The sequence below is a fragment of the Halichoeres trimaculatus genome, unplaced genomic scaffold, assembly GCF_033239565.1.
Source record: "Halichoeres trimaculatus isolate MK-OKI-2021-1 unplaced genomic scaffold, fHalTri1.1 fHalTri1_scaffold_14, whole genome shotgun sequence".
Lineage (NCBI taxonomy): Eukaryota > Metazoa > Chordata > Actinopteri > Labriformes > Labridae > Halichoeres > Halichoeres trimaculatus.
The window spans coordinates 1,973,836-1,993,987 of record NW_027437192.1 but is presented as its reverse complement, the minus strand read 5'-3'; the positions used below and the strand labels follow the sequence as shown (position 1 = coordinate 1,993,987).

General features: G+C 38.2%; 1 protein-coding gene across 1 annotated transcript; it reads left to right on the top strand.

Annotated features, from left to right (window-relative positions):
* The first annotated feature begins 1,215 nt into the window (after nucleotides 1–1,215).
* LOC141803261 (uncharacterized) lies at nucleotides 1,216–19,927 on the top strand. The gene is made up of 9 exons (XM_074687224.1): nucleotides 1,216–1,721; nucleotides 3,050–4,315; nucleotides 5,853–6,068; nucleotides 8,065–9,113; nucleotides 11,309–11,507; nucleotides 12,983–13,950; nucleotides 14,877–14,899; nucleotides 15,169–15,356; nucleotides 17,775–19,927. The coding sequence occupies exons 1-9, from the start codon at nucleotides 1,529–1,531 to the stop codon at nucleotides 18,935–18,937; spliced, it is 5,265 nt and encodes a 1,754-aa protein (XP_074543325.1). The 5' UTR covers nucleotides 1,216–1,528; the 3' UTR covers nucleotides 18,938–19,927.
* Nucleotides 19,928–20,152: the final 225 nt, after the last annotated feature.

Genomic DNA, 20,152 nt, shown 5'->3' with positions numbered 1-20,152 from the left:
TCGCACAGGTACAGATTTTTTTTACAGCTTTTGATCGAGAGTTGCAGTCACTGATGGTTTGGATACTAGAGTTTGGACAGCGTTTATAGTTTGATAACAGTTTGAAACAGTTGAGAAACTTATTTCCAAATGAAAATGAGTAAAATGTCCCCTGTACTGCCCATATAAGCATACTCAGTGTCCCCTAGTTTCACAAGCACTTTCACCGTGCTCTGCCTGTTTAAGCTCATGGAATTATCCTAAAGCAACAGAAAAACAGAAATAACTATTATACAACCTGCCATATCATTAATACGACCATTTTGGGGAAATTTTCACACAGAATATTAAAAAATATTGTATTATGTAAATATGTGATCAGTTATGTAGAGAAATTACTTATTTAACAGTTCTTCATTGCGAGGAGTAACCCCTTAAGATAAGTTATCTAGTTTTCGAGGGGATCCTCAGATTTGTAACAACATAAAGAGCAGAGTAGCTAATACAAGATAGCAAAATTATATATACAAATGAAAAAGTATATATATATACATAAACAATAATAAAATAAAAATTAAAAAAATTAAATAATAATAAATGAATACATCTAAATAAACACAATAAGCAAGAACGTAACAGCACACACATACATATACACATAATATTCACCTCTCCCACCCAACACTGTCATTACAGTCACATTACATCACCTAAAAAACATTACAGTAATGAAAGGTAAAAAAATAAATAAATAAATAAATAAATCACATGACCAAGTTCATTTGTGGTCGTACAAAGCAAAGTAATTACAACAACAGTTAAAAATCAGTAAAAATCATTTAAGGCCATTCAAGCAAACTAGAAACTATGGCAGGTACTATGAAGATATGCTAATATGTTAATAAAAACTATTTAAAAAATGAAAACCTTTTTTTTAATTTTATTTTTGTAATTAATAGTCATTCCCAAGAGCCAAAACAGACACAAAAGCCCTGTTTTCCTGTGTTATTGTTTTTGCTGTTCTGAACTTCAGGGCCACCATACTTCTTTTGCTGAAAGAGAATCAACAGGAAAATCACTGGAGAAGAGGCTTCATCACTGTTTTTATTTTATTCAGCCTATCCATGAAATTGGGCTGTTTGAACTGTTTTTCCATATACGGAATAAAATTTGAGTTTTAAACAATAAAGAATAAAAGGTAATTGTAAATGAAACCGTCAGGTGGCAGCAGCGTAACTGATGCTAACTACCGGAAACCACCGAAGAGGAAGAAGTTACAGCAGCGTTAGCTTCAACAGGCGCAGGGAAAACAGATCCTGTCTTTGTTCACAGATTCAAGTGGGTTTTGTACCTTAGTGGGTCAGTTTTCACTAAAAAGAAGACATCCATTTTTGATTAAGTGGGTAACATTAATGTTCTTTAGCTTTTTAGCTCGATAGCTCGAAACCAACGGACAAAGACGAAACTTAGGTTAGCTTCACAGCTAGCCGCCATCATTTAGCAACATGGAAAGTTTTTGAGAAGGAAAGCTTCTGCAGATTTTTACAAAATGTCTAAAGTCCAATCAGTGAGAGGTTTGATCATCCAGAGACTGAGTGCAGCTGCTGAAGAGATCTTTGAGCTGTTTGAAAGAACGATAGCAGAGTACGAGGAGCAGCTCTGTCGATCTAAAGAGGAGAACCAGAGACAACAGAAGCTTCTGGAAGCTGTTTATAACCCTGAAGTCCGCTTACACAGAGCAGGTTTGACCTCATTTTATGTTCTTATTTCTTTATATACCCCAAAATAACTGCTATCCTCTACGTGCTGAGACGAAAACACTTTCAGGGCTGTGATCAGCTCACCCTGCATTTCTACTCATGCCACAGTCCAGACAAACAGGAAGTAGATCTGTGTTTTGTTCCTAAACAACAGTTATATACAAGGAAAATATCTTAGCCTCAAGCCTTGTTTGTTTTAGCACTTTTTTTCTTCACCAGAGAGGCAACAGTTATCTACAACAGTCTCACAAAGAAACTGAAACCATTCCCACTGTGGCTGTGCCCATGTCACGTCGCCTGGCTCAGTGGCACTAGGGAAACAAGCAAGCAGACTAGGGATGGGTACCGGATTAGGTACTTTTATAGGTACTGACTGAATTCTGTCAAAAGTATCTATTCACGAAAAACCAAAAGGTACCACGTTTAGGTACCTAAATGCGTCTTTGTGACTGTGAGGGAGTGGAAGAGTAGGCGTTTTTCCATGGTGGACATGAACACAACATTGCAAGGTTATACATTGTAGAATAATTATATTAAATTGAAAAATGAAATATTTTATTATTAAACAAATTAATATTTTTTACCACATAAACACAAAAAGTACTTAAAAAGTGGTACCGTTGAGGACCGGGACCGATTGCCAGGTATCAGGCATCAGTACCCTATTGTTAAAGCAGACTCCAAAAAAAGAAGTTTGTTTGAATTTTTTTTATAACATTTGTTCTGGTGTGATAACTCTTTATACTTAATACTTTACTACTTTAAAAAATGAGTGCAATAACGGGAGAACTTTTATTTATTTATTTTTTGTATTGAAGTCTTCAACTCTATACATCAAAAAAGAAAAATTAAATTATGATATTTTTTTATTTGCACCTTTTTAAATAAAATAATTCCACACAAAATGTTTTAGGGATTTTTTTTTATTATACCTTTATTTATTTTTACTGTTGTATTGTTTCTGAACATAAATGTTTATCATGACACTGAAATATTTTGTAGTCACCTTTAGACTTTGCCTAAATTCTGTCTTAGATTTTTACAACATAATCAAAGGAAAAAATCACAAAAACAACTTAAGGTCAGCAGTTTTATGAAACATCAACCTTAAATATTAATAAATATTGGTATCGGTGATACTGGCCCTGTATTTACTTGGTGTCGCCAAGTATTGCCCACCTCTATCCCACACTGTTACAAGGCCCAGACTCCTGCTTATGAGCTCCCATTAGTTTCTATGCAACTTTAAACGTGTGAATTACTGCAGCAAAATTAATCACCTTCTCAAACATTGCCGTATTTCTGTTCAGGTGTCCAGAAATGGTTGGAGAGCAAAGAGCAGCAGGAGAAGAATCCCACCGCAGACCAGTCGATCCAACCAGAACCACCGCACATTAAAGAGGAGCAGGTGGAACGGTGGAGCAGCCGGGAGGGAGAGGAGGCGGATACCAGCACGTTCGTATTTACTCCTGTCACTGTGAAGAGAGAGATCACCGACGAAGGGAAACTTCTGGCTTCACAGTTTCATGAAAACCCGAGAAGAGAAGAGAAAAGAAAGACAGAGATTCTGAAAACAGAACCGTACTTTGATCCACACAGTCGTTTCCAACCAGCTGAGACGGCTGATTTTGATGACACCTGGGAGGACTCCTGTGAACCTACTTTAGGAACACCCTGCAGCTCCTTCACAAGCTGTGACCCGAAGGAACCGGCACAGGACAACAAACAAAATCTAAAAGGAGTGAAACCCTTCAGCTGCTCTGTTTGTGGAACACGTTGGCGAAATAAGAAGTATTTATCAGCTCACATGATGTGTCATACAAAAGCTGGTTTCAGCTGCTCGGTTTGTCACAAGACTTTTCTGTGGCGAGGAGAGCTGGTGAGTCACATGAGAGCCCACACAGAGGAGAAACCCTTCAGCAGCTCCGTCACTGATTCAAGACTTCCAAATCTGGCCTCACCTGTCGACGGTGACGCGGAGGAGAAACGTTTTGCGTGTCCAGTTTGTGAGAAAAGTTTCAGTAACAGAACTTATTTGTTGGACCACATGAGGATCCACGCGGGGGAGAAATGCAGTTGTTCAGTTTGTGGGAAAAGGTTGTACACGTATGCTCTGGGGCGACACATGAAGACTCACACTGACGAACCCCTTCAGAAACCCTTCAGCTGCGCAGTCTGTGGGAAAAGCTTCGTGCAGCACCAAGCTCTCGGACAGCACATGTTGATCCACACAGGGGAGAAACCGTTCAGCTGTTCAGTGTGTGGGAAAAGCTTCACGCATAACGGAAATTTGAAACGACACATGACTGTCCACACGGGGGAGAAACCATTCAGTTGTTCAATATGTGGGAAAAGCTTTGCTCAGAATGGAAACCTGAAACAGCACATGACTGTACACACGGGAGAGAAACTGTTCAGCTGTTCAATATGTGGGAGAAGTTTCACACAAAGTGGGACCCTGAAACGCCATTTGATGGTGCACTCCAGAGAGGAGCAGCATAGTTGTGGTGTTTGTCATCGAACGTTCGCCGAGCTCAGCAGTCTGCAGAGACATAAATGTGAACTGTCTTTCCTATTTTAGAATTGTCTTCCTGATATCAAGACACTCCTGAACCAGAGACGACATCAGAGGAGTGTGACCTAAGGAGGAGAAGAAGAACGGACTGTGGCCTAGGTGTCCAAAGTTCCTTTTTCAGATGAAATTCAGGCTCACGTTTCATTACTGAATCAAGCGTCTAGACTCGGGAAGAAGAGTGGATGCACGGTGTCTGAAGTGTTTCAAGTTTAATGTAAAGTTTTCGTAACCTGTGATGATTTGAGGGGCCACCCTCCACAGTGCCCGAACCACAACAAATCAGTAACTATGAAATAAACTGTACGATGAAATAAACTATATGTAAAATGTGATTTTTTAAAGATTTTGTGTTATCAGCTGTTTCATTTTTGTCCGCTCCATGGTATGTATAGCCTCACTGATTTACCTACAGTGAACTCTTGGACAGGAGGCTGTGACTTGATGTAGGGATCGTCTACAAAGTGCAAAATACAAACAAAGAGAAAACCCAAACATTTAAGAACTTCAACAAAATATTTAACGTGTTGTGGAGCTGTTCTATTACAATGTACTGGTTTTAATGAAGTTGATGGACAAGGTTTTTTTTGGGCTAATAATGGAAACTGGTTTTCTGTTACAATCAAAAATGATGAGGCATAATAATTGTAAAATCATTAAAATTTAACATTAAAGGTTTAACACTAACCAAACCACAAATCTTGAAAGAGGAGAAAAGTTCCAACTTTAGCACCTCCTGACCTCCTCACGCTCCAGCCACAAGGAAACAGGTGAGGAGGAGTAAGGGGAGGGTTTTTAGGATCATTTTATTACATTAAATTGGACAAAATTAAGCGTAAAGCTAATGCTTTGTCTTTGGTAAGGTTTCTTCCTTTATACTACCTCATAATTTTATCTTTTTACTCCCATAATTTCGATTTTTTTCAATCTCACAATTATTTTCATATAACAATTTCGACCTTTTATCTAAAAAAATATACATTTTTGTTTCATAATTATGACTTGACTATCTCATCATTTCGACTTCTTTTATTCCTTTTAATTTTGGCGGAAATAGACTTCCGTAGTTTCTTGCCTTTACTTCAGTAAAAACTTTAACAGACTGACGGTACTTGAACTTCAGTGTGTAATCATAGATCTTGATCCATCCTTCGCATTAACAATAATAACTGGGGGTATTTACCCTCCGGCCCGGTACGTGACAGGGATAACCCCGGAAGCTGAATTCATTCATAAGCGAAACGGAGAAGAAGAGACACAGCTTCCGGTGCAGCCCTGTAGCACCTGCTAACCACTTAGCGTGTAAACACACGTATTCGTACATGCTAACCTTCACTGGTAGTTACTAACAACATTAAAAGAAACTAAAGGATAAACTACCGAAGCCTGTAGGTATAGAAAAACGCGCTTTGGCGGAGTTTGTGCGGCCGAGCTCTCCCGCTAACAGCTACAGCTAGCTACGTTAGCAGGCTAACTGAAACAGACGTTTTATGTCGTAAGCACTAACTAAATGAATGTTTTAGGGTTAAAGAGGAGGTAAATAACAGGTAATCGGGCTGAAAAAATGTCTAAAGTCCAAACAGTGAGAGGTTTGATCATCCAGAGACTGAGTGCAGCTGCTGAAGAGATCTTTGAGCTGTTTGAAAGAACGATAGCAGAGTACGAGGAGCAGCTCTGTCTATCTAAAGAGGAGAACCAGAGACAACAGAAGCTTCTGGAAGCTGTTTATAACCCTGAAGTCCGCTTACACAGAGCAGGTTTGACCCTTTTTATTAATATGCTGAGTTACGTCAGTAATTATAAAAAATAACGTGTGCAAATGTGGATGGTCTGTGCCTAGCAGTGTATGGCAAACACTATAACATTTAATAGCCAGTCTGGATATGTCATACAGATATCCACAATGACATTATTCCTATCCACAATTGTAATTTCAGATATCCACAACTTAATTCCTCCTAGGACAAATCACGCACCTTTCCCCATTCATGTGTGTGGGATTTCTCATTACATTATGGATTATGGATAGCGACAATGTGAGATGTGGATATCTGCAACTAAATTATGACTATCCATAAATCTAGTTGCAGATATCTATAATTTCATTCTGGCTTGTCACAATTCCAAATCAAGATATCTTCAACCCCCTTCCATTAAAGATATCTATAACAGCATTTATAGATATCTATAATCACATTTTGACTGGTCAAAATGCCGTTATAGATAGAGGTGTCCCAGTCGGATATTAATATTTATTGGTCCGATATCAGCAAAAAAACAAATATCAGTATCGTATTGGAACGCATCTAAAATCTCTGATATAAGCAGTCCATTCCAGACTCCGCTCCTGCTGTTTTTTATGTATTTATTTAGGTTATTTTCTGGGTCTTCTCATTAATCCTTTATTTTATTCAATTACCAGTATTTTATATGTTTAATGTTGACATTTCTGTTTCCCATTGGTTAATAATAAATGGGTCAGTTTTTCCTCATACTGTTGCTGACTGCTGTTCTTTGTTTGAATAATATCACTTAATCAAGCCTTTTCTAACATGACAGACATACTACAAAATAAGTAATAAAAGTATGTATGTTTAATGCTGATATCATATTGGATTAATATCGGTATCGGTCAATACTCAATGCTGCAGTATCGGTATCGTATCGTAAGTGAAAATGTAATATCGGGACGTCCCTAGTTATAGATATCTTGAACTGGAATTACGCCTAGACAGAATGAAATTGTAGATATCTGCAACTAGATTTATGGATAACCATAATTTAGTTGCAGATATCTAGAATCAAGTTACAGATATCTTTAAATTAATTGTGGTTAGAGATATCTCAAATTGGAGATATCTTAAACTTTTATTTTGACCTGTCAAAATGTAATCACAGATATCTTAAAACAGAGTTTCGACTAGGCGAATTGATGTTGCAGATATCTGTAAAAAGGTCCAATGATTTGTAGATTTCTTGCAAAAATCTAGTGAATGTAGCTCTTGTTCCCCACAAAGTCCTTGATTATAAATTTGTTCTATTTCATGGCATTTTCTAAATATCTTGTCGATGACCGCCATCGCCATTTCTTCTGCTAAGAAAACTGTTAAAATGATTTTTTCTCTTCTCTCCTCCAGTTTATTTGGGTCAGTATCCAATGGGAAGCCTCGCATGTCCAGCGTCATGAACACATTTCTGACAGTCAACATCACATTTAAGATATCTTTAACTGTAATTCTGGATAGTCCAAACTGAATCAGAGATATCTGCAAGTGGCATTTAGGATGCGTGACCTGAAGGGCAGCTTTAAGGGAGTCATTGCAGATATCTGTAACTCAGTTTTGACTAGTGGAAACTGAGTTACAGATATCTCTAACTGTCATTGTGACTAGTCAAAACTGAATTATAGGTATCTCCAACTGTATTTATGACTAGTTAAAAATGCAGTTGGAGATATCTATAATGTTAATTCCAGAGAGTCAACTGCAGCTATTAAATGTTAAAACTCACATTTTGTGGTGTTTTCATTGACCAATCCCAGATCAGGTCCCAAAATTACCAACCTGTACCTTTAAGATTATCTCTGAGGCAGTGAGTGCAGGGTGTCCAGGAAGTGTAGATATCTCTACTTGACCAAGGCTTGCCTCCTTCAGTGAGAGCTGCACAACTACAAACCCCAGAATGCATTTCAGTATCAGTTTTTATGTTTTGATCACAGTTTTCTAAAACATGTGTCTCGATTGTTTATCACAGAAATCCAGCAGCTGCCAGTGAATGGAGAAGAGGAGCAACAGAAGATCCCCAGTCTGGACCAGAAGGATCCACCAAAGATCCCTGACATCAAAGAGGAAGAGGAGGAGAAGAAGCTTCAAGGACTGGAGGAGGAGGAGAATACCAGTGAGCTAATGCTCATTCCTTCACTGAAGACTGAAGATGATGCAGAGAAACCTTTGCCCTCACAGCTTCATGAAATGCAGACTGAAGAGAGCAGAGATGAGACTCTACAGTCCTCTGAGTCTGATTCTGATGACAGATGTTTGGACAGGGACTTAACAAACTCTGAGTCAGGTCTAAACCATGACCAAAACAACGATGAGTGCAACGGTTATGTGAACAACATCGGCATGACATCAGCTGGCTCCTCAAATCATGCTATGAGCTTTGACCAAAAGGAAAAACCTCTAGACTGTGAGGGAAACATTAATAACCCTGAACTCTACAGATGTCCAGTTTGTAAAAAGACGTTTCCTCGACAGTCAGCTTTAGATCGGCACATCTCTTTCCACACCGGAGAGAGACCGTTCAAATGCCCCATCTGCAGCGCAGGGTTCACTGCAGTATCTCATTTAAATGTGCACCTTAGAATTCACACAGGAGAGAAACCCTTCACCTGCACGGTCTGTAACACTGGCTTCAACCGCAGGTATAACTTGGATATTCACATGAGAGGCCATACTGGAGAGAAACCGTTCACCTGCACCGTTTGTAAAATTGGCTTCAATCGCAGGTATTACTTGGACATACATATGAGGAGCCATACTGGAGAGAAATTATTCACCTGTCTGGTCTGTGGGAGGAAATTTGTACTTCAAAGAATTCTGAATGCACATTTAGCCGTTCACACGGGGAAGAAACCGTTCAGTTGCTCGGTCTGTAATAAAAGTTTCGCAATCATTGGGAATCTTAATCGACACATGACTGTCCACACCAGAGAGAAACCTTTTCATTGCTCAGTTTGTGGTCAGAGTTTTACAACACGCGGGGGTCTGACACGACACATGGACGTCCACAAAGGAGGGAAGTAAAACAGTTGTTTAGTCTGTGGTCACAAATTTTAAAAATTGTGGTTGTCTTGCGTCTGGGCACATGTGTGAGAAACGGTTTCATCGTGCAGTTTGTGTGAGTGCAATAAATGTTTTCACCCTAGGGCTTAGTTTTTTTGTCAGACACATCGATTTTATTGTGGAAAAACTTCACATGTGTTGAACATTAACTTATTTGTTAATTTAACCTTTATTTAAAAGACTTGTTGCGATTAAATGTGTATATTTAAGGTTGTGAAAATCAATAATAAATTTTAAAAAGCATTGTTAGAAAAGGAAGACTTGCTTTTTGATTTCCAAGAGTGTCCTGACCAAGACATCAGCAGCACGGTAACAAAATTAGCCCCATGCTACACAACATCCAGAGAGTGCAAACTTTGAGCAGAGGCCTAAGGGTGCTGAGTGATGGTGAGTTTGGAGGTTTGGATTTTTGTTTTGTCTGCATTTAAAACCAGTTTCTTTTTTTTTTCTTTCTTTTGTTTTTTGTCCCTTTATTTTTTCCCCAAATGTGCAACACCACTGTGATGCATAATTCATGCAAAAAATCCAGATAAATTCCTCGTTTATACAACAAATCAAGAAAAATACCATAATAATATATTAAAACACTAAAATAAAACAAGATAACCCATAGATATTCGGATGAAAAATAGCAATCATAATAAGAAAAAATAAGTAAATGAGACTGTGTTAATATAAATACTTATACAGTATGGATAAACATCAGCATTTGATAGACTTTTTACATAGTAAAGTAAAATAATACATTGTTATTCATGTATAGATACAAAAAACACAAACTTATCAAGGTAGATATAAATCAATTAAAAAGAAAATAAACAATGATTAAAAAAATCATAAAAATAAGACTAAAATAAAATAAAATAATTAAAAATTATTTTATTAAAAAATATAATTTATTCTGATTTTAATGTTTATTTTATTCTTGAATTTAAAGCAGTTTGTAACTGTGTCAAAGCTTGTTCAGAGCAATAGATTAAGGTGTCCTCTGCATAAAAGTGGAACACTGCATTAAAAACATTATGGTCTATATTTTCAGTGTAATAAACAAAAAGGGCCTAAAAATATACTGTATATTTTTACTGTATCTCATTGTGGTAACAAAAAATCGCACTGTGTCAACTCCTCATTCATACATTTCAACCACGTTGAGGAACTTAGATGCTGTACTGGTCAATGGTAAATAGTTTTCTTAATGGGTTATTGAGAATTATTACATCTTTAGTCGTAATAATGGAAACAACGGGATATCCTGCATGTTTCAGTTTATTTTTATGGCTGTTTTTTGCACGATAAATATCACAGATGAAACATAATTTAGGTAAAAATGATTTATCAATGAGATATTTAATCTTAGAAATGTCCACAAAAAATTACTTATATGATTTGAATATTTATTTTTTCATTGAAGAAGTTTTAAAAATGTGATGAGATCATTTTTTTTTCTAAAAAAAAAAATGAAATGTGTCAACATTATGTCCGTTAGATAATGCGTTTTATTATTCCTCCATTTAGATTTATTTCATGAAATTAAAAATATAAGATTTTGCAGAACATTATTGCGTTTCTTGGCTCAGAGGGTAAAGTTAAAGAACAACAAAAACCGGGCGATGGCGGTATTGTGCCGCCAGTGTAAGAGCCCGCCATTGCACACCACCGAAGAAGAATGTCACGGAGGTTATACCAACTATTTCCGGTGCATGTTTTTACACAAGACCATCGCAGCTTGTGATTACAGCTTATGCTCAAAACGATAAAATCATTATTAATGTTCAGTGTGGACTCGGTTAAGGAATCTTGCGATAACAGGATAAATCTCAGTGTTTACGGATTAATTTTCTTCGATCCCAGAATGCTAAAGGCGTTAGCCTCACGTTAGCCTGTCTGCTGGAAACAGACGGAGCTCGGCTACTCGACGCTGGAAGGAGCTGGAGACAAAAACTGAAATGCTTCTGTTTGAAGAACATGAAACATCCAGATAAACCTGCTTTATAAGCTCACTTCACCTGTTTCTCTGAACACTGGACCCGTGAAGTCCTCCTGGTGTCAAACCTGGAAGCATTAGCTTAGCTCCTTAGCTGCTATGGAGATGTTTCAGGTCTGACTGTTTCAAACGGAGAGTTTCAGTTGGTGAAAAATCTAAAACCAGCTAGTTAACCATGTCAAAAGTCCAGATGTTGAGGTTTTTAGTGAATCAGAGACTGAGTGCAGCTGCTGAAGAGATCTTTGAGCTGTTTGAAAGAACGATAGCAGAGTACGAGGAGCAGCTTTGTCGATCCAAAGAGGAGAACCAGAGACAACAGAAGCTTCTGGAAGCTGTTTATAACCCTGAAGTCCGCTTACACAGAGCAGGTTTGAGCCTATTTATTGATATTAAAAAATCAAAACGTTCACCATGACCAAGTGTCACATTCTTATTTGACTGTTAAAATTATTTAGATATTATTTAACTTTTTTTTTATATATATATATTAGCAAATCTTTGAATTCTCACCATAGCAAGAATAACATCAGAGCAAAGATCTGCCACTAACTGTCATCTTGTTATATGTGATGATATCCCCAGTTCTTACTCTCAAGAAGAGAGGAGCTGTTTCTCAGTTGAGCATTTGTCCTTTCTTTTTTTTTTTTTATTCTTTTTTTATTGTGAAAGTCCAGGTCCACACAAACAATGATGATACATGTTATATCTCACATTTGACCATCTGTAGATGTACAATGCTATCCCACATTCAGCAAGCAGTCCAAAAGTGTGAGATACACATCTTATATCAACACTATCAGTGATATTTACATTTAACCTTTTTTTTGTTTTTTCAATAAAATAAGAACAAAAACTCTAGGAAGTAACACACAATGGGGAAAATTTCAATGGCATATAAAGCCCTCTACAGAGGGAATATACAAAAACAAAAAAAGACACAAAAAATTCACTTCAGACAAATGATAATCGGATTGGCGTGACATACTTTATCCATCTTTATAAAAAGGTTCCTTGTTGGAGTCTCAGAGCAAAAGTAATCCTTTCCATCATAAACATATAAACTATACCGATCCATTCCTCCACAGTAGGTTTCTCTGGTTTTAACCACCTCCTGGTAATTGCTTTTCTGCTAGCAGCACTGAATATCCTAAATAAGTATTTGACATCAGAATGAACATTTTCACATGTGATGGCACCCAAGTACAATGTCTCAAATTTAAACTGAATGTCTGTCTGAAAAAAACTTTGCAAAACTTTATGAACCTCCAGCCAAAAAGGAACCAAAGATGCACGAGCATTTGTTCTGATCACAAGTAAATGAGTAAACGATATCCACTGTTACACATACTGAGTTTGACTTAACACCTCAGAGTAATTCAAATTTAACTGACACCACAGGGTCAAAGAGACCTTCACAATCACAAGCTGGAGATAGAAGCTATCAGTCTGTCTGCCTGTTAATTATACACCGACCCTGAGGCTGTACCAGACAACAAGATAAGACGAGATAAAAAGCTGAGTTATGTCAATTATTATAAGACATAGTCTTTAAAATGTGCAGATGTGGAGCCTCTAAATCCCCGTTTCCACCGAGTGTTTCAGTTCGACTCACATTTTGTGGTGTTTCCATTGATTAATCCCAGAATTACCGACCTGTACCTTTAAGATTATCTCTGAGACAATGAGTGCAGAGTGTCCAGGAAGTGTAGATATCTCTACTTGACCAGAGCTCAACTCCTTCAGTAAGAGCTGCACAACTACAAACCCCAGAATGCATTGCAGTATCAGTTTTTATGTTTTGATCACAGTTTTCGTAAACATGTGTCTTGGTTGTTTATCACAGAAATCCAGCAGCTGCCAGTGAATGAAGAAGAGGAGCAACAGAAGATCCCCAGTCTGGACCAGAAGGATCCACCAAAGATCCCTGACATCAAAGAGGAAGAGGAGGAGGAGAAGCTTCAAGGACTGGAGGAGGAGGAGAATATCAGTGAGCTAATGCTCATTCCTTCACTGAAGACTGAAGATGATGCAGAGAAACTTTTGCCCTCACAGCTTCATGAAATCCAGACTGAAGAGAGCAGAGATGAGGCTCTACAGTCCTCTGAGTCTGATTCTGATGACAGATGTTTGTATGAGGGCTTAACAAACTCCGAGTTAGGTCTAAACCCGTACCAGATCAATGAGGAGTCTGACGGTGATGTTAACAACACCAGCATGACATCAGCTGGCTCCTCTAATCATCCTATGAGCTTTGACCAAAAGGAAAATCTTCCAGATTATAATGGAAACCAAAAAAGCTCCAAACCCTTCAGCTGTTCAGTTTGTAACAAGACGTTTCCTCGACAGTCAGACTTAGATAAGCACATTTCGTTCCACACCGGAGAGAGACCGTTCAAATGCCCCATCTGTGGCGCAGGGTTCACTGCAGTTTCTCCTTTGAACCAGCACCTGAAAATTCACACAGGAGAGAAACCCTTTACCTGCACAGTCTGTAACACTGGCTTCAATCGCAGGTATAACTTGGACATTCACATGAGAGGCCATACTGGAGAGAAACCGTTTAGCTGTCAGATCTGTGGGAGAAGATTTCCTCTTAAAAGAAATCTGCGTGCACATTTAGCCGTTCACACGGGAAACAAATCGTTCAGTTGCTCAGTGTGTAATAAAGAATTTTCACTGTTTTGGAAACTGAAACGACACATGACTGTTCACACCAAAGAGAAACCTTTTCATTGCTTAGTTTGTGGTCAGAGTTTTACAACACACGGGGCGCTTACACAACACAGGACTGTCCACACCAGAGGGGGGAATTAAAACAGCTACTCATTTATTCTATGTCCAGTTCATGTTTGTTGAGCTGAGGAAGGAGAATAAGGATGTAGATGACACGAGGGAAATAAATGGTTTCACCTTCAGGACTTAGGTTTTTTATTTTTTTATTTAATTTTATTTTTTTTGTTGGATACATTGATTTTAAAATGTGGAAACACTTCACAAGTGTTTAACAGTAACTTTTTTAACAAAAACTTTAATTAATTTCTTTGAGATTGAATGTGTATGTTTAAGGTTGTTAAATAAATAAAAAAAAAACATTGTGAAAAAAGGAAGACTTGCTTTTTGATTTCCAAGAATGTCCTGACTAAGAGCAGCAGCACAGAAACAAAATGACCATTTTTTAATTTTTAATAAAATAAGTAGAAGGAGCCTAAACATATACTATTCAATTTGAATGTATCTTATTGAGGTAACAAAAAAGTTGCTGTGTCAACTCCTTATTCATACTTTTTAAGTGCGTTGAGGAACGTGGATACCTCACTGAACAATAGTTAATAGTTTTCTCAATAATTTATTAAGAATTATTTCATGCTCAGTTGTAAAAATGCAAACAAAAGGTTAAGGGCCACTATATCAGAGTATCATAGTATCAAAAATATAGGATTTTACAGAAAATCATTCAATTTCTTGGCTCAGAGGAAGGTAAAGTTAAAGTAATAGAGCTACCACGCGATGGCGGTATTGCGTCACAAAGTAGGAGTCTGCCATTGCACACCACCGAAGAAGAATGTCACAGAGGTTGTGATGCCAACTGCTTCCGTTACATACCTTTACATGAGACCATCGCAGCTTATGTTTAAAACAATAAAATCGTTATTAATCCTTAACGTGGACTCGGTTAAGGAATCTCGCGATAACAGGATAAATCTCAGTGTTTACGGATTAATTTTCTTCGATCCCAGAATGCTAAAGGCGTTAGCCTCACGTTAGCCTGTCTGCTGGAAACAGACGGAGCTCGGCTACTCGACGCTGGAAGGAGCTGGAAACAAAAACTGAAATGTTTCTGTTAGAAGAACATGAAACATCCAGATAAACCTGCTTAATGAGCTCACTTCACCTGTTTCTCTGGATACTGGACCCGAGGAGTCCTCCTGGAAGCATTAGCTTAGCTCCTCAGCTGCTATGGAGATGTTTCAGGTCTGACTGTTTCAAACGGAGCGTTTCAGTAGGTGAAAAATCTAAAACCAGCTAAAGAAACATGTCAAAAGTCCAGATGCTGAGAGGTTTGATCATCCAGAGACTGAGTGCAGCTGCTGAAGAGATCTTTGAGCTGTTTGAAAGGACGATAGCAGAGTACGAGGAGCAGCTCTGTCGACCTAAAGAGGATCAACACAAACCGCTGGATGTTGTTTCTAACCCTGAAATCCAGATACACAGAACAGGTTTGTGCTGTTTTCACACATAGTTTAAACACAGAACTTCAAGTCCATTTTCTTAAGCAAAACTATTTCACTTACTAAAAACTGTCCTCCAAAAACTTATTTAAGAAATGAAATCAACATTAAAGGAGGTTATGAGAAACTATTGTGAACACAACTTCTCTTATTTCATACACTTGCAGATTGTTTTGTGTAGACATCAACATTTAACCAGGGGCGTATTTAGTGGTTTGAGGGCCCAAGGCAAACCCAGTCAATGGGGCCCTCCATGTCCTTGTAACTCCTCTTCCTCAGAGCTAGACTGGCCTTCCCTGGGTCCACTGTCTCTTTCCCAGAATCAAGGCATGAGACAGCGCTAATCTTGTCCATGCTAACTTAACACAACTAAATGCATTTCCTCAAGTTCTGTACTTTAGTTTGATTTAGAAAAAAGTGAATCCATAATTTAGTCCACTTTGTCCTGGATTTGAAATCTTTTATGGTCCATTGACAGCTTATTTGTCCCACAGTGGGGAATTTACAGAGTAACAGGAACAAACAAGAAAATATGAAGTGAAAAACATTACAATAGGTAAATATTGAAAAAAATAATTTAGTAAAGAAAAAATATGTAAATATCAAGCACAACATAAAACTGGAAAAAAATCTACTGAAAGAGGTGATATTTACAGTAACCATACTTTTTGGTACTATTTTTTAAAGTGAATGTATTTTTATTTGACCCCCTGTCCAGTGAGTTATGTTTCCAAAAAAGAGATTTTGTACAATAATGTTTATCACCAACTCAAAAAGTTTGATTTTGAGAAAATGATCCTGTTTCCTGGGCTAGATAAAGTCCTTCAACTCCTAAAAGTCTGATATGTTTATCTCAGATCTCAGAGCAATATTGGTTTTATTTCACACTTGGTTGAAAATAAGAAAAAAATGAAAAAAAGTGTTTTTTACCACTTTCTTCCTGAATCAAATGTTCAGATGTGTTGTAACATGGAATAGCCCATTGAATAAGAAGGGAGGGAGAGGACCCAAAACCATCATTACAGATTAAGCCTTTTGATGGATTTTGAAGCATGTGAAGTAAGATTTAGAAAAAAGAAATGCTTTCAATTGAGGAGAACTTCATAAATCAGTTTTTAAGAGATGCTTTAGGGGCCCCTGGGAATCTTGGGGCCCCAGACAACTGCCTGTGTTTGCCTAATTGTAGCTACGCCCCTGCATTTAACTCAGTTCTTAACAGTTTCTCTCCTACACCATCAGATGGCAGCATACAAGTGCAAAATTCTTATTGTTATATTGTTTAGAGTTCCTGTGAGGAGTTTCTAAGTGGTCTTGAAAAAGTCTCCCTTCTAGATATTTGCCTGATTGTAATACACACTTTAAAATGAGATTATCAGCACCAATGTAGGTTATTCCTAAATGCGACTTTGTAGCTTCCTGATCGGGTTGCGCAGGACCCACCTGATTTACAGCACGTCTAAGTCTCTATGACAACACCACGCCAGCTGATGAAGTTTAGCAGAGAGAAGAAAGATCTGTGTTTTTCTCTGCTTAAAATGATTCCTGTGATTAATTTTGTAGTGATGGTGGACACTGGAGCCTAGCTGTCAGACGGATAAACGGCAGAAGAGCAGAAGAGAGATAAACAGGAGAGAGATAGAGCACGAGCTAAAGGCTAAAAGGGCTAATCTGTTAGTGCTCATGTTCATTCCAACCATAGACTGTATATAGAGTGGGCAGTGTGGCTCCGCCATTTATCATTGTACGGTTTTGAAGCCAAAATTCCTCCATCACAGGCGCAGACATTGTAGCAGTTTGGAGCCAGAGTCTGAGCAGTAGAGACTGTGAGGGATTCTGGGAGAATCTGAGTGGAGCCAAGTGACAAAAATAATAATATTTTTTTTCTTTTGAGAGTCTAATCACTTCCTGACTCTACCTCCCGACATATCTTACAATTCCTGAAAAAATACACGAGAACAGCAGCTGTCAATCATCGTTAAACGTTACATAAAACCTCGTTTTTAACCTCGTATAACTAATGAAAACAAAACTTCTCAGAAAAAAGAGGACTTGAATACAAGACAGCCAAATTATATCTTCAAATCACCACAACAATCAGACGTGAGAAACATTTCTACCAGGTGTATTAATTTGTTAAAGTTTGACCACAGCCCATCTGGAATGAATGGGGAGATGGATTTTTTGACCTATACTGCAGCCAGCCACCAGGGGGAGCAGTTTTTGTGGAGTCTATGATTCCAACCCACATGCAGCAATTATTCTGCAGTAAAGAGACACTTGTAAATGTTTGAATAAGTAAGAGTTGTTTGAGATCAAATTAAATATCTAATTATTAAAACTTCCTGTGATAAAAAAAAAAAAAGTGGTGTCAAAACATGTTTCTCCAACTTCTGTTTCTCTTCACAGATTCTGATCAACCTGTGGTGACGACAAAGTCCGATCCCTTCCAGCAGCAGGAGAGGAACCCCAATCCGGACCAGGGGGACCCACCAGAACCACCACACATCAAAGAGGAGCAGGAGGATCTGTGGAGCAGTCAGGAGACTGAGCAAAATCAGGGACTAGAAGAGGCTGATGTGATCAAGTTCACTTTCTTTCCTGTGAAGAGTGAAGAGGATGATGATGAACAGGAGCCTCAGTCCTCAAAGATTCACAAAACTCAACCTGATCCGATGAGGGTGGATGATGAAGGGGACTGTGGAGGGTCAGGAACAGACAGAATCTTCAATCCAGAGAGTCATTTACAGCCACCTGCTCATGAGGAGACGTCGCACTCCTCTGAGACGGTGACTGATGACAGTTATTACGACTGGGAGGAGACGACGCAGCCTCACTCAGACTCTGTTTCTCTGCAGAACAGAGATGTAGCTGCTGTCGACCGGGAATGTATCAGCTCCTCTGAATGTCCTACGAGCTTCGACCAGAAGGAACAAGAGCAGAAACACAAAAGAGACAAAAAAGGAGAGAAACCGTACAGTTGCTCAGTGTGTGGTAACAGGTACCACATAAAAACGTCCCTAACCACACATATGAAACTCCACTCAGAGGGGAAACGCTTCAGCTGCTCCTTCTGTAAGAAGTTATTTCTCGCCAGAGCAGAGATGGTGACGCACATGAGAGTCCACACAGGGGAGAAACCCTTTGGCTGCTCCGTATGCGGCATAAGGTTTGCACAAAGCTCAAACCTGACCTCGCACTTAAGAGTTCACACGGGTGAGAAACCTTTCCGCTGCTCAGTTTGTGAAACAAGTTTCAGCCTGAGGAACAATTTACTTCTGCACATGAGAATCCACACAGGAGAGAAACCGTTCAGTTGCAACGTGTGCGGGAAAACGTTTGCCCTGCATGGAAATCTGAGGAGGCACCTAAATGTTCACACGGGGGAGAAACAATACAGCTGCTCCGTTTGTGGTCAGAGTTTCACTCAACACGGCACTTTGAAAAGACATATGACTGTTCACACAGGAGAGAAACCCTACAGCTGCAACGTTTGTGATAAAAAGTTTGCTCGGCAGGAGTACGTTAAGAAACACAAGTGTGTCGGTGAGGGGACTGAAAGTCAACAATAAGTCTTTAGACGTCACATGATCACATCAAGTCTGTTTTTAGTGTGTGTTCTTCAGTTTGTCATTCTCCTTATTATTTTGGTCTTTTTAGTGTCACATTACAATCATCTAAGAGTGTATCTCCTGCTAAAGAGCTGGGCCCGTATTCACAAAGCTCCTCAGAGAGCTCCTAACTTAGCCTAAAAACTCTCAGCTAAGAATCTGAGCTTCAGAGGGATTCAGGAAGTTTCTGAGAGCAGCTCTGAGCAAAGATGAGACAGGAACAGTTTTTGACCTGAGGATCTCTCTGGAGGCCTGAGACACTTTGTGAATTAACTTTTTTCTTACCAAGGGAAAATTCTTAGCAAAATCTTAGAAATGTTAAGATTTTTTTAAGAGTTAGTTTAGCCTCAGGATGCTTTGTGAAGATGGGCCCTGGTCAACAAGTTCTCTTAACTGATTTACACTTAAATTGTTTCAGAAATTTTGTCCTTAAATAATTTAACGTGTTACTTGATATGACATGCAACATATTTTTCAATCTTCAAATAAAATTAAGTATATATAAAAAGACTGTTTTCTGCATTTGATTTGATTTATGAGGGGTATATTACAGTACAGCTATGCAGTTTCAAACATGGTGAAGGAAATGTTGCAAAAGAGGTGTGTAAGACGACTGTTAGACGTTTAAGCTAATATTTGATGTTCTTTCTAAAATCATACGTTGAGATTTAGAGCTATCTGGCTCCCTTGCTCACAAAATCTGATCCCGAAAAACTCCACACAAGTTTCTCTTCTTCTTTTTCTTTGTTTTTCTGCCACTTCTTCAAGAGACTTTTACGCAGTGGATTAGAGACATACTTTATTTTGTTAAACAGGAGAAGACAAGGTTCAGTGTCAGGGTCAGATGATGAGTCATTAAGGATACGTCAGCCCTTTTTAAGACAAGTTATGATCTGATTTGTTAATGAATGTGTAACCCTTCACATCGATGACTGTGAGAAGTAGGAAGTTTGGGAACACAAAATCAAAAACCTTCTTAAGAACTCCTGTGGTTCATATTTTACTGCTCCACGCTTTTGTACTCTTCAATGCCTGTCTGTGCTTTGCTAAATAAAACATCACTCTAAACCTTTAATAATTCATTGATCTGTATTTTATTTCATTATTTTCTATTTAATTTTTTGTATTTTTGTGTTCCAAATTTAATGTTCATTTTATTTATTTATTTAATTCATT